The sequence below is a fragment of the Aricia agestis genome, chromosome 9 (genome assembly GCF_905147365.1).
Source record: "Aricia agestis chromosome 9, ilAriAges1.1, whole genome shotgun sequence".
Classification (NCBI taxonomy): domain Eukaryota; kingdom Metazoa; phylum Arthropoda; class Insecta; order Lepidoptera; family Lycaenidae; genus Aricia; species Aricia agestis.
Genome location: NC_056414.1, coordinates 11,783,886 through 11,798,504, shown reverse-complemented (window position 1 = coordinate 11,798,504; position 14,619 = coordinate 11,783,886). Strand labels below are relative to the sequence as shown.

Below are 14,619 nucleotides of genomic sequence, written 5' to 3'. Positions count from 1 at the left end.
TGTGGTGAATAAATTATCTAAATAATTTCAGAGTGTAAACAAATGCCCTACAACTGAAATCGCATTGCATTTACTAGCGCGATTCGAAACACTAAAATTGAATTGCTTGTATTTGGAGGATCAGTATTATGATCTTATAAGCAAATATACCGAAGAGATTGAAAATATACGTGACAGGTGAATATAAAGGAATCCCACGTTAACTGTACATTTTCTCATTATAATAAGTGGCTTATTTCCTGTTCATTCCATATCTGTGCAAAGTTTTATTCAGGAATTTCAGGACTTAAACGATACAACCAAACAAATCATTCCTCTTCGTAACATTATTTGTTAATGGTTCTGCGCTTGGGTATAATGCAAGAGTCGATAGATTTTTTCTGATTCTAGGTATAACGAAGAAAGGGAGGATCCGGAACTACCACGTAACATGCCTCCAGTTGCAGGAAGGATAATGTGGATTCGCTTCTATGACAAAAACATCAGAATGCCAATGGAAGTGTTCAAAAAACATCGCGAAGTTATCACGCATATGGTGCATTTTGAAAGAGTATTTTTGCTAGAATCTACAAGATCCTTGTTCCCCATAAATAAGCTCTTATCAAATATAATATTTGTTTTTTAATTTTAGAAGAGATCTATAGATAATTTGGTGTAGTTTCATTTGATCCTATTTGTCAGAATTTTGGGAACGAAAGTCAAGTCTTTTAACGATGGATTTCCTTTAGAACTTTTATTTTATTTTTTGCTACTTTTTATATTTTAAAGTTCCCCACTTTTTCTAGAACACGCAACGTTGCATTAAGCTGTACAACGTGATGAGAATTGTTTTCACGGAGTTCGAATTGATCTATCACAGTGCATGGGCAGAAAATGTTGGTCAAGTAAGAATCATTCTATATTTCCTTTGTGTAGTGCTAAAGTATATTATATTTTTCATTCATTAACAGTTCTTTCAATGATACCACAAATTCTAAAAAAATGAAAAAAATGACATAAAATCACATACATATTATCGATGATTTATTTTTAAATATCTTCTTCGCTGGATATTAACCTAATTTTCTATTACTTAGGTAAAGTTAGGCCTAACGGCTCCTTTGTTAATTCGCCACCCAGTTACCAACATGTATATCGTGAACTTCAGCGTCTTTATACCAGAATGTATCAGAGAAGTGGAGTATATGTGGCAGTTGGGTCTCAGTAAGATATTCTCTACTACAATAATCTCATTATCCTATGTAAAAATAATTAATCAATTATTATACTTTTCAAATTCATATTACGATCAGTTTTAATTTTACAATTCTCAATCTATTGCCGTTACTATCTTGACGAAATATTTATGAAAATAGTCAGTATACTAAAAGTTTTTCAATTTTAGGAGTGCCTGAAGCGGCCCAAATAGTCGCATATTGCAAGGACAAGATATACGGAAACCATGAAAAGATTAAATATTTAGTTGAACGCAATAACCAAATTCGAAAGTGAGACTATTTTTATAAGACTACTATGGCTTACTTTAGCCACTTGATTAAAATTACTAATATAGAATAAGGCCTACTTTCTCCACTTGCATCAAGTGATTAATATAAAATATATTTGCAGCAACATGCCAAAATTATTTTTACCGTTACTGCGGGCGCAGCTTGTGAAAATGGAAAAAGCTTTCCAAGCAGGCCTTTCAACTATAACGTGGAGCTCTTTAGAAATTCCCTCTTATTGTAAGAATATAGAAAAGGTTTTAAATGAAGTCGACGTTTTCGTAAAGGAGGTAATTAAGCCAAATGTATCACAATGGCGTCAAATATTACATTATATCAATTAATTTATATTACAAATAAATTGACGACCTCTGTAGCTCAGTGGGTGGGCTGTCGGTAGCTCAAGCCGGGGGTCGCGGGTTCGAATCCCGCCGACGGAACAAAAAGTTTTCAAAGCTCCTGGGTCATGGATGTGTATTAAATATGTGTATCATATAATAAAAAAAATCTTAAATATATGTATAGTATAAAAAAAGTATTAAATATATTTCCGTTGTTTGGTACCCGTAACACAAGTCCTTCAGGTACTTACCACGGGGCCAAACTGACGTGGTGTGAAGCGTCCTTTTAAAAAAAAATAGTATCTAATAGGACAAAATAATGTTCGTGATGAATTTCTTCTAGGTGGTAGACATGAAAGAGGCTCGTATTGACATAATATTAAAATCGATAAGTAAAACTAATTTAGTTTCATTACCAGACAAAGCAGTAGATCCTACTATATTTTATGATGACAATTTGCTACGACGAGAAGAAGTTTGTAAGTTAATGAACTAATAATGATCACTGGTGGCTTTATTTATTTTATTGCTTTTTCATTTGTTTTTTAATTACCAAGGGAATAACACATATTTTTTGTTTTGTTATAGCAACCGACTTGCAGCAAAAGTCATGGAATGCTGAAACAGCCGTATTCGAACTGATTAACAAATTTATAGATAGTGTTCCATCTCGTGAGATAAAAGCTTTGAAGGATAATTGGTAAGGATTTATGGATGATTTAATATTGACATTTTCTTGCTGATTATCATTGATTTTAAATAACTAAAATTAATTCGATTTCTTAGGCTAGACCCTGAAAAAGCTCTAAAACAAGTAACTTCTGCAACAAGAGTTTTTCCTGAGAATGCTGGTATGATTTTCTAGCCGTATAATATTTTATACATTAATTATTTTGATTATATTATTACTCTGAAATAAAACATAATATTATGTTATAGCTTTTCTAGAAATAGAAAATCCTGACCGATTTGAAGTACTTCATGTAGTTAATGAATGTAATGAACTATTTGCTTACTTTGCAACTAAGTGCTTGGAGGCTCTAATCAAATGTACGAGAAACAGCTTGGATCTGCTTAGGAGAAGAGCTTCGGTGTCTAGGTAATTTTAAAAGACATATTAAGTACAATAAACATACAATAAATATATAGAATAAGTAAATATAATAGTTATTCATTATTACAGTAAATATGTAATTTCTGCTAATTGACATTTTCTACCAATTAAAATTCTAGTTTCCTTACGATGACTACAGACCCTGAACAACAGAAACAATTGAAGCCACTCATGCTAACACAGATGTATCTGGAAATACCGCGGATTGTAATAAAACCTACCCTCGAGGAGATACAAAGTGCTTTTTCACAGGTATTAAATGTAATTAATAATCAAGAAAGCTTGCAAAAATCAGTACGTGAATTAGGAGTTCACGTCAAAAAGACATAAAAGGTTATACAAAAAGTTATTTTAATAATATTTTTAAAGTCCTGCCTGAAATTATTAAAAAATATGAATGTTAATTCGGTTATAGGTAGTGCTAAATTGCATAATGGATGTTCATCGATACGTCTACATGTGGGGACAGCAAGATGCAATAAAGGAAAGGATGTCCCTGGGAACCGGGGCGAATCCAAGTAGTAAGTTTACGATAATAAATGGTGGAAATATTATAATAGAATTTTTTCCAGGATTGATGATTTGAGCCTTATGAAAAAGAAAATCGTAACATTTGTAGTAACAAAGGTTATTATTTTCAGTTGGTTCCAGGGCAAGTTCCACTACTGGCGGAATACGTGTTTTCTTCAGAGTTGTCTCAGAACACAAAGAAATAGTGCGTTCTGTAATGGCTCTACAAGGCATGATGTTTATGTATAAGCCAGATATTCAGAAGTTACTTAAAGTTGGTGTATTCTTATATTTTATACGTATACATAATTTGTCACATTTGTTAATTAATTATTAAAAAAAAGTATTAATGTGCTCAAAATAACAACAATTAACTTTCTTTTAACAGTCGTATCTAAAATTTGATTATTTGTGGGCTGAAGATAAAGTACAACAGATACAAAAGTTTATTGACTCAAATCCCTTGAACGTTTTTATGCGAGACATGCTCAAGCAATACGAAAACCAAACTGAGGAAGTATTAGCTTTGCCAGAGCAACACATCATTGGTTCTATTCAGATGGATACAGGTAATAAAAAAATGCCTTTTTAATCTTGTATCTGTTTTATTGAAAATTTAATAAACACAAAAGTGACTAATAAAATTTCGTTAAATTTAGAGAATCTGAAACTAGCTCTACACTTGGAAGCAGTCGAATGGAAACGTCTTTTGGGAAAACTTTTAAATCTATCTTATAGAGATCGTGTCTTGAAACTTATGCAGTTTATAAAAGAACGCATGAAAACTATGAGTAAAAAGCTAAGCGATTTAGACGACGTTCGTATAGCAATGATGTGCTTGGAAATGATACGCGATGAATTTATAAGGTAATCTATTTCTTTTGAATGGAAAATAAAAATAAATAGATAATTATAATTTTATTATTTATAATTTAATTGTTATTTTTAGTATGGATATAGAATTGGATCTGATAGAAGAAAGTTATGCGACATTCAATCAATTTAATGTCGACATTCCCAAAGAAGACGCTGATATGGTCTATGGATTGCGTTTTGCGTTTAAAAATATGCTGCTAACTGTTAGTAAATTTGATTATTATTAATCTAAATTTAACACTGTTCTTATGAAAAATGTAAAATATGTAAAGAAAAAAGAAGCATATAGTGTAATATTAAAAAACATAATATTTTAAGGCGCAACAAGTACAACAAAGGATTGTAGATATGCAAGGTCCTCTACAACAGGAGCTCACTGAGGGTGTCGCTACTTTTAAAGACGAGGTGCTGAAGTTCGATGCTGATTATGACGCCTTTGGACCAATGACTCCTGGTCTATCTGCTAGGGATGCTAGTGATAGGTATCTTAACTATAATTGTTATGCTCTTACTGTTTTATCATATTCTCGAAATTTTGATGAGAAAGCCAATTATCACCTATTTCAATTTTCAAATCTTTTAGGGTCATCCTATTCCAATCTCGGTTTGACGAGTTGTGGCGCAGATTCGAAATGTACTCCAGTGGTGAAAAGCTGTTTGGACTGGAAGTACAAGATTATCCTATACTACATCAAAAGAGAAAAGAATTCAACCTGTTAAATAAATTGTAAGTGTTACTTAATTTTTCACTAGCGTAATTTTTATAACGCCTGTTTTATATCATTCCTTATACTTCTCTTACAGGTACAGTTTGTATCTGGCTGTCATGAATTCTATAGATGGATATTTTGATACGCCATGGGTAGAAATTAATATTGAACAAATTATTTCTCAATTGCAAGATTTTGACATCAGGTAAACCGTAAAACTTAATATTAATACACACAGTAAAAATGACGCCCATAGCTCTGTTGCGCCAAAATGCGTTTATCGCTCGTGAACCGTACATTTTTCCGGGATAATCAAAAAGCAAAATCGGTTTAGCAGCTTGGGCGTAAAGAAGTAACAGATAGACATACATGCTTCCGCATTTATAATATTAGCAAGAATGATTTTACAGGTGCCGCAAATTACCACGAGGCATGAAGGAATGGCCCGCATACTTAGATCTGAAAAAGAAGATAGATGACTTCAACCAAACTTGCCCGCTCCTGGAATTGATGGCTAGCAAGGCAATGAAAGAACGTCATTGGAAAAGATTGGAGGATCTTATGGGTGGGTACCTTGATGGAAATTTTATTACTACGAAATCTTAAAGAATTAAATTAAAATGGTAGTTGAAGAAACAGAACAGTTTAATTTAAAATGTATAAAACTTTCCTAGGTTGCATATTAGATGTTGAGTCAGAATCGTTTACATTGGCTAACGTTATGGAAGCGCCCCTATTACAATACAAGGAAGAAGTTGAAGTATGTATTTTGAAAGTAAACCTTTTAAGTTCTTACGAATTCAAGTTGGATGATCTATCTTAAATTTTAGGACATATGTATAAGTGCTGTTAAAGAGAAGGATATAGAATCAAAGCTTAAACAGACTATAGCCGACTGGGCTGTAGTAGATCTAACCTTTGCGAATTTCAAAAACAGAGGTGAACTACTTATTAAGCCTCAAGAAACTTTAGATGTTATAACAATGCTTGAAGATTCATTGATGATTCTAAACTCGTTAGCGTCAAATCGGTAAGTTTCCAAAAAATACACTTATAGACCATCATCTCTACTTCAAAATTGCAAATAATATATTTAATTTTTTTCAAATCAGATACAATGCACCGTTTAAGAAAGATATTCTATTGTGGATCAATAAACTGGTTGGGACTTCTGAGATTTTAGAGAAGTGGTTACAAGTACAAACTCTATGGATGTATTTAGAGGCAGTGTTCGTCGGCGGGGATATTGCTAAGCAGCTGCCTGCTGAAGCAAAACGATTTGGGGTACGGTATGCTATGTGTAATATAAATAATTCTATAGTCAAAACCCTAAACCTCAAGAAACGGCATAAAACTTTCATATTAAATGGCAAAATGTATAGGAAATTTTTTGCTCTTCTTCGTAGAGTTTAAAGTTTAGATCATAGTAATATCAGATTCTGTTCGTTTAGTACGTAAAGTTGTGAAAGTTAATTTGTGATTCGTTTGTGGTTTATTTCTAGCAAATCGATAAAGCTTACGTAAAGATTATGTATCGTGCGCGAGATATTGTAAATTGCGTGGAGACGTGCACTTCAGATGATACATTGAAGCAACTCTTGCCTCATCTGTTTGAGCAATTGGAAGCATGTCAAAAGTCACTTTCTGGTTATTTGGAGACCAAGCGGCTTATCTTCCCAAGATTTTTCTTCGTGTCCGATCCGGTGCTTTTAGAAATTCTGGGCCAAGCATCCGATCCTCGATCCATTCAGGTTCCTATTGTTTTATTGTTGTTTATTATATTATTTGTCTTTTACTTAAATTACTCATAATATTTTGTAATTGTAGCCCCATTTACCTAGTATTTTCGATGCTATATACACAGTTGAATTCGACGATAAGGATAGAATTGTTAAAATGAATTCTGATAATGGAGAAACTATTCCATTTGAAAGACCCGTCGTTTGCCTGGGAGGTGTTGAGGTATATAATTTAACTATTTTGAAAGTAGTCTTATATAATAAATAACATTTTTTCAATACTTTTTAAGTGTAGTAATCAATTGTATTGACTTCTAGAACTGGCTAAATGTTTTGTTGGACTCTATGAAAGAGACAGTTAAGAATATGATTGCAAATATTGCTCAAACTATGGCATCTGACGCTGAATTCGAGTTTTTAACAGGATTTTGGAACTTTTCGGGACAGGTCTGTAAAAATATCGAATAAATTATAATATTTTGCTTTAATTGTAAAGTTTATTAAGTATTTTATTTAATTTATTCGTTTTCAGGCTAGCTTATTAGGAATGCAAATTTTATGGACGAGCGACGCTGAGTATGCTTTGAAGAAATCAAGAGTTGATCGATTTATTATGAGACTAACGAATCAAAAGAATCTCGATTTGCTAAATGGGCTTATTGATCAAACTGTGATGGATCTAGCTCCTTTGGATAGGACTAGAGTAGAGACTATGATAACCATACATGTGCATCAAAGGTAACAGTTTCTACAGCCTTTCATTCAAAGTCTTTCTGTATTGATGTTTTGACTACTTATTTTGCACACATTTTATCATTTCTTTAGAGATATATTTGATGATCTTGTAAGGATGAGAATAAGAAATGTAAAAGATTTTGAGTGGCAAAAGCAAGCCCGTTTCTATTATTTCGAAGACACTGACGATTGTACTGTATCTATTACGGATGTGGACTTCTTATATCAAGTAAGCTAACCTAAGTTTTAGCAGAGATAAAACGGCATTGAAATTATAAATGACAGAATAATATTATAAGATGTAAGTAGTACCTAGTCTAGAATCTAAATTAACAGATAAGACACGTCAAAAGTTATAACGCTATTCTGTGACTGATTAAATGCAGTTAAATTATATATTAGCCTAAATCTCTATATGGGAACTCAATTTTATTTTTTAAAATATTGTATCCGTACACTAAATCGGAATACTACTCTTTATAGAATGAATATCTGGGTATCACTGAACGTCTCGTTATCACACCACTGACGGACCGTTGTTACATAACGCTGGCACAAGCTATTGGCATGAACATGGGCGGTGCGCCGGCCGGGCCCGCAGGGACTGGCAAGACCGAGACCACCAAAGACATGGGGCGGGCGCTCGGCAAACTTGTCATCGTCTTCAATTGCTCCGATCAGATGGATTTTAGAGGTGAAAGAAAATGTGGCAGATATCCAAAACCGGCAGAGTGATTACTTATCTTGTTACAGCTAAGCAACAGGCGTTAAACAGCAGAATAATATAAAAGGCATTCAATCAATCGCCTTTTGCATAACTGTCACCTGATACGAAATCAGTAATTACTAATCATCCTGCGGTTATAACCTAAAATAAAACCATAATATTATCTTTATCTTATTTCCATTCGACACTTTTGTTACGTTTTGACAATGTACAAAAACTTGTAAATTCCAATTCCAAATCATTTAAAAAAATTTACAAAACCAGCTGTGAAAGTAGATATAAATTTCCTTCGTTATAAATCTGGCCCATTAATTTTAAGGGACCATAAATTCTAAGCCTGAATCTTATCAAAGTCTTATTCGAAAGGTCTTGGACGTATTTATAAGGGGCTGGCACAATCTGGGACATGGGGTTGCTTTGATGAATTCAATCGGATTGAACTGCCAGTGTTATCCGTCGCCGCCCAGCAAATTTACATTTGCCTCACTGCGAGACGCGAGAAAAAGGACTTCTTTATATTCAGGTATAGATCGTATCAATGTCTACTCGATTTCGATTCTGTTTCACTGAAGGTATTTTATCGCTACAAAAATAATATCTAAAAAACATACAGTTTAGCAAATTTGTTGATTAGTAAAATTGTAAAATGTTCTTCATTCAGTTAGATTATATTAGATCTAACTGAATGAAGAAATAGTTCTACAAAGTGTAACAAAACTAAGTGATAATACTTTAGGGTGTGAATACTACAGAGTTCGGTGTGAAAGTAGCAGCGCTGAAAGAGTAACTTTTTTACCTTTGAATGGATAAATTCATGAAGCTGTTCACCTATATAAATCACAAAAAAAAAGATTTGCTCTTTCAACGCTGCTACTTTTAGAGTGAACTTTGTATAAGGGACACATACACACCCTAAAGTGTTATTTAGTTTTGTTAGTGGCTTCATTTTATATAGACGACTTTATTATGCAGTGACGGTGACACAGTGAGTCTGAACCCGGAATTTGCTTTCATCATCACAATGAACCCGGGCTACGCCGGCCGTCAGGAGTTGCCGGAGAACCTCAAGATCCAGTTCCGCTCCGTAGCGATGATGGTGCCCGACAGACAGATCATCATCAGAGTCAAGTTGGCCAGCTGTGGCTTTAAAGATAACATACTATTAGGTGTTGTAAATACTTCACTAAGGTTATTTATTGCCAGGACATAAAAATAGTCCCCTTTTCTAATCAAAACTGTTTGTTGTATGTATCATTAATAGTAATTTCCGATGTATCAGCTGGATATAGATGTTTAAATGTAGAGCTGATAGCTCTACAATAATTATGTTTATATTGGAAATAAGGTATTCTAGTACGTAACGATCTAAGGCTTGTAATTATACTCTTATTGTTTTTTGACAAAATGCTAATAGTCAAGCTCTATGTTTATCTCCTATGTTTCATAGCTCGAAAGTTTTTCACTCTATATAAGCTGTGTGAGGAGCAATTGTCGAAGCAAGTCCACTACGATTTTGGTTTGAGGAACATTCTATCTGTTTTGCGGACTATGGGCTCGCAGAAACGAGCGAATCCTGATAACACTGAGGAAACTATCATGATGAGAGTATTGAAGTAAGCAATCACTTTAATATTAAAAAAATATTAACAAATTTTGATATATGCTCTTTACTGTTTTATATTTAATACTTCCAGAGAAATGAATGTTTCTAAGCTTGTGGACGAAGATGAACCATTATTTATGTCACTCATTGAAGATCTATTCCCTGGAATCAAACTCAGTCAAACAATGCACAAGTAAAGTTTAACTTATACTTGGGAATTAAATACTTATCTAAAAGATTTTTTTTCAAATGATCAATTCATTTAGGGAAATGCAAAAAGCTATAGCGGAAGTGACATCAAAGATTGGGTTAGTAAATCATCCAGATTGGAATTTGAAGATAATTCAACTATATGAAACGTCTTTGGTGAGACACGGCTTGATGACAATGGGACCGACGGGTTCTGGCAAGACAACATGTATACACACACTAATGGCTGCGCTGACGTTGGTTGGAAAACCTCACCGTGAAATGAGGATGAATCCGAAGGTACAGATGAAGATTCCATTACTAAATATTGTAACTTTAAAGTATAACAGCGATAACATTTAAATGTATAGCAACTATAAAGGATGGTTTGTTTTTTAGGCTATCACTGCACCGCAAATGTTTGGTCGTCTGGACGTAGCTACTAACGACTGGACTGATGGCATATTCTCTACGCTTTGGCGACGTGCTTTGAAAGTTAAGAAAACAGATACGACGTGGATAGTTCTAGGTATGTGTGCCATTATGAATATTATTTTATTGAGAAGAACAGTTTGAAGAACATAAAGATTTGAAAATGAAACAATACGAGTAATAATTTTTGTCAACAGATGGTCCAGTAGATGCAGTTTGGATTGAAAATTTAAATTCCGTACTTGATGACAACAAAACTTTGACGTTGGCCAACGGTGATCGTATTCCAATGGCACAGAATAGCAAGCTGGTATTTGAGCCTGATAACGTTGACAACGCCTCTCCTGCTACTGTCAGTCGAATGGGCATGGTGTTTCTGTCCTCGTCAGTTCTAAAGTGGCAACCTATTCTAGAGGTATTATTTTTATTATTTTAAATTGTATTTCGTAATGTAGCGTTTCTAGACTAAACTAGATTCAAACTGAATACTATAATGATCAATGCAACTTATACTATTGCTATTAACGAGATATTATTTACATAGGGATGGTTAATGAAACGTGCCCAGAAAGAATCGGACGTGCTCCGGGCAACTTTCAACAAAGTTTACGATGATATCCATTCATTTGTACAACAGAAGTTGCCAGCTAAGATAAAACTTCTGGAAGCTATTTATATAAGGTAATAAACTAAAATTACAATAGTACATAATATATTATTATCATATTTTGTGGATGTATAAAGATTTTATGCCTTAAATAAATAATAATTGATTATAATTTGTAGGCAATGTATCGACGTCTTAGAAGGACTTTTGGCAATTGAAACACCAAGTGGAAGTAAGTAAAGCTATGTTTAATTACTAGCAGGAAATCTTAATACATTTATTACATGTTTTCATAGTTCCTTATTTGAGTTACTTAAAAAGTTCTGTATCTAAAATGTAACCTTGTAGAACCCCACACGGACCGGCATTTGGAGCGCTTGTTTGTGTTTGCGATGATGTGGTCGCTAGGCGCTGTTCTCGAGCTAGAGGACCGTTTGCGTATGGCGGAGTTCATGACGAAGCTACCCGTAAGAATAGATTGGCCAGGAGGCAAGTCCAAGGAGTTTGTGATGCCCTTTGAATATATGGTCAACCAGAGCGGGCAGTGGCAGCATTGGTTAGTCCGATTTTGGGATTTTTTGTCAATATTAATTGATGATATTACGGATAGATGAAATAAAGCAATGCAGCGAAAATATATCGTAGTAAGTTTCAAATACAATGTTATACTTTCCAAATTTTTTGCTTTAAGGTCTGAAAGCGTCGAAGATTACATTTACCCACCAGATTCTATACCAGAGTACGCTTCTATCTTAGTACCAAATATCGACAACGTGTGCATTTCATTCCTCATCGATACGATAGCGAAACAAAATAAGGCGGTACTGTTGATCGGCGAACAGGGAACCGCAAAAACTGTGATGCTGAAGAGCTACATGGCTAAATACGATAATGAGGTTAAGCTGTTCAAAGTTGTCAATTTTTCGTCTGCAACTACACCTAATATGTTCCAAGTAAGTTATAAATTCTGCAGTTGTTACTTGATTTTTTTTACAATCGCAAGAAAGAAGCCAAGGCAAGTTAATTTAGCTAAAAAACAAAAACATCCTTATATATGCCAATTTGTTCACTCAAACACTCAAAAACATATCCTTGTTCTGACGCAGACGTGCATCAGAAATCAGTGAATAACTCTAATTACTTGTAAATCTTTTTAGCGTATTATTGAATCGTATGTAGAGAAAAGAGTTGGTTCTACTTTTGGGCCACCCGGTGGAAAAGCAATGACTGTCTTTGTGGACGATATCAATATGCCTGTTGTCAATGAGTGGGGAGACCAGGTAATGACAGAACTTTTACGAAAACTGAGTGTCAAAACGTTTATGGATAAAAACTCAAAGAAAAAGAATAGATTTATATTGACTTAATTATATCGCAAGTTCTTATAAGTAATAACTTATTAGTTGTAATTATCTAAATCGTCTAGGTGACAAATGAAATAGTTCGACAAATGATGGAAGGTGGTGGTTTCTATTCCCTGGAGAAGCCCGGAGAGTTTACAACAATTGCTGATATCCAAATGTTCGGAGCTATGATCCATCCAGGTTTGGCATATTCTTATTTAAATACCTAATATTATGCTGTTCAATATAAAAATATAGAACGCAATAATCTGATCTATTAATGTCATAATATTCTAATTCATTTAATTAAGTACTATGATTTGTCTTAATTTTCTTTTTTATAGGTGGTGGAAGAAACGACATACCGCCAAGACTCAAAAGACAGTTCAATGTGTTTAACTGCACGTTACCAAGCACCGTGTCCATGGATAAAATATTCCGTAAGTATTGACCAATTCATATTTCATACCTTTGAAACTTTATAAAATTAGGCCATGCTTTTTGAAAGCGAAAAAGTAAATCAAACTCCTTTGAATTCGAAAGTTAGCGATAGGAAACATGGTGTCAAGAGATTCTTACTGAATACGCAACAAGATTCCAGCAACGAATTATCGCGCTGAAGCCGTATTTTCCTTATGTCCTTTCACATGTCTCTTAAAGTATTTTCGTGCCTTTCAAATCCGATTTATATGCCGTGTAAGCGTGAACAGGTAACAGATAGATAGATAGCCACGTATTTATAATAATTTTAGTTTATACGTATCTTATATACTTAAACGAGCAATTATAATTGGAATCTCGGAATCGGCTCCAACGATTTTCATGAAATTTAGTATAGAGGGGGTTTCGGGGGCGATAAATCGATCTAGCTAGGAATCATTTTCAGAAAATGTCTTTTTATTCGTGTTTTATCGAATACGAGTACTGAGCAAAGCTCGGTCAAATAGCTAGTTTACTTAATACACGAAGTCAATGAGTGTTTGCTATACCGAGCAAAGCTCGGTCATCCAGGTACTTTATAATAATTTTAGTTTGAATCTACGAATAATAAAAACTAGTTTTTATTATTCTTAGGTTTGAATTAGTAAAAAAAATGATAAACGTATTTGGTACAGAAACTATAAGCGCTGGATACTTCTGTAAGACGAGGTTCGACAAAGCGATAGTGGAGTTCATGCCACGTCTTGTGCCCGTGACCAGAATAATTTGGCAGCAAACCAAGGTGAATAAATTGCGATGACTTACTGCTTTTACCCTTATCAAATAGGATTACCATCACATTTTGAACAGGCGATATTTTATTTATGGATCATTCTTTATAATTTGGCAAAATGACAAGGAGATAGTGTTTTCAGGTATATTTTTTTTTATTCAGAAAATAAAGCGTTAGGACTTTAGAAATATCTTTGCAACGAAATTGAATGCATTAAAATTTTACTATGATATTACTTTGCAGATAAAAATGTTACCTACGCCAGCCAAATTCCACTACGTTTTCAATTTGAGAGATTTGTCTCGCATATGGGAAGGAATTTTGTTCATAAAGAAGGAGGAACTACAAACCATCGAAACTGCACTAAAGTTGTGGTTCCACGAGTGTTTGAGAATTATCTCTGACAGGTTAATACTAAGCAAGAAATCGTGAATCTTGTAATATTACACGCAGAAATTAACTTCCCTAAAGTTTCCCTAGAACGAGGTGCCTAAATTATCAAAAGCATTGTTTTACTATGCCTGTAGCATCGTACTCGTATCATCGAAATGGTTGGACAGACTTTTTAAACGATTTTTATCTCGTTTTCTTGGCTTAATAACTATTTTGTAATCTGTGTCTATATTCATCAATTTCATCATCATCATTATCTTAATTTATCATCTTCCGCTCGCTCTAGGCTAGATATTTTCGTTTTTTTAATTACTTAATTTATTTTATTAGGTTCACAACATTTGAGGATAAGGACTGGTTTGTTGAAAACTTTTGGAGGACGGCTGCTCAGGAACTACCAGATTATGTCAGCTCGTTTCCAACAGAGGAGACGTACTTCGTGAATTTCCTCAGGGAGCCAATAGAACCAACCGGCGATGAGGGCGAGGACTTCAGTATAGAAGCTCCGAAGATTTATGAAGAAATGCCCTCGTAAGTAGATACTAAAATGAATTTCAGATTTCCTCATAGCTGATTCTTAGGGAAAAAAGTCACATAGTATAA

At 33.9% G+C, this 14,619-nt stretch overlaps 1 protein-coding gene across 1 annotated transcript in view; it reads left to right on the top strand.

Moving 5' to 3' along the window:
* Window positions 1-14,619, top strand: part of LOC121730366 (dynein axonemal heavy chain 8) — a 31,180-nt gene that overhangs the window by 4,359 nt on the left and 12,202 nt on the right. The window contains exons 13-58 of the mRNA XM_042119377.1: window positions 32-177; window positions 391-535; window positions 786-884; window positions 1,077-1,203; window positions 1,385-1,487; window positions 1,609-1,774; window positions 2,169-2,304; window positions 2,414-2,525; window positions 2,612-2,676; window positions 2,765-2,924; window positions 3,059-3,191; window positions 3,355-3,460; window positions 3,581-3,723; window positions 3,838-4,018; window positions 4,109-4,316; window positions 4,399-4,528; window positions 4,644-4,807; window positions 4,909-5,052; window positions 5,130-5,240; window positions 5,446-5,600; window positions 5,710-5,795; window positions 5,866-6,065; window positions 6,148-6,319; window positions 6,538-6,786; window positions 6,863-6,997; window positions 7,093-7,221; window positions 7,307-7,512; window positions 7,600-7,738; window positions 7,993-8,203; window positions 8,603-8,759; window positions 9,209-9,402; window positions 9,684-9,849; window positions 9,931-10,032; window positions 10,106-10,328; window positions 10,428-10,557; window positions 10,658-10,875; window positions 11,005-11,141; window positions 11,247-11,299; window positions 11,416-11,623; window positions 11,759-12,020; window positions 12,225-12,347; window positions 12,494-12,611; window positions 12,755-12,850; window positions 13,526-13,632; window positions 13,867-14,030; window positions 14,347-14,547. Coding sequence (XP_041975311.1) covers window positions 32-177; window positions 391-535; window positions 786-884; window positions 1,077-1,203; window positions 1,385-1,487; window positions 1,609-1,774; window positions 2,169-2,304; window positions 2,414-2,525; window positions 2,612-2,676; window positions 2,765-2,924; window positions 3,059-3,191; window positions 3,355-3,460; window positions 3,581-3,723; window positions 3,838-4,018; window positions 4,109-4,316; window positions 4,399-4,528; window positions 4,644-4,807; window positions 4,909-5,052; window positions 5,130-5,240; window positions 5,446-5,600; window positions 5,710-5,795; window positions 5,866-6,065; window positions 6,148-6,319; window positions 6,538-6,786; window positions 6,863-6,997; window positions 7,093-7,221; window positions 7,307-7,512; window positions 7,600-7,738; window positions 7,993-8,203; window positions 8,603-8,759; window positions 9,209-9,402; window positions 9,684-9,849; window positions 9,931-10,032; window positions 10,106-10,328; window positions 10,428-10,557; window positions 10,658-10,875; window positions 11,005-11,141; window positions 11,247-11,299; window positions 11,416-11,623; window positions 11,759-12,020; window positions 12,225-12,347; window positions 12,494-12,611; window positions 12,755-12,850; window positions 13,526-13,632; window positions 13,867-14,030; window positions 14,347-14,547 — 6,920 coding nt within the window. The remainder of the gene's footprint in view (window positions 1-31; window positions 178-390; window positions 536-785; window positions 885-1,076; window positions 1,204-1,384; window positions 1,488-1,608; window positions 1,775-2,168; window positions 2,305-2,413; window positions 2,526-2,611; window positions 2,677-2,764; window positions 2,925-3,058; window positions 3,192-3,354; window positions 3,461-3,580; window positions 3,724-3,837; window positions 4,019-4,108; window positions 4,317-4,398; window positions 4,529-4,643; window positions 4,808-4,908; window positions 5,053-5,129; window positions 5,241-5,445; window positions 5,601-5,709; window positions 5,796-5,865; window positions 6,066-6,147; window positions 6,320-6,537; window positions 6,787-6,862; window positions 6,998-7,092; window positions 7,222-7,306; window positions 7,513-7,599; window positions 7,739-7,992; window positions 8,204-8,602; window positions 8,760-9,208; window positions 9,403-9,683; window positions 9,850-9,930; window positions 10,033-10,105; window positions 10,329-10,427; window positions 10,558-10,657; window positions 10,876-11,004; window positions 11,142-11,246; window positions 11,300-11,415; window positions 11,624-11,758; window positions 12,021-12,224; window positions 12,348-12,493; window positions 12,612-12,754; window positions 12,851-13,525; window positions 13,633-13,866; window positions 14,031-14,346; window positions 14,548-14,619) is intronic.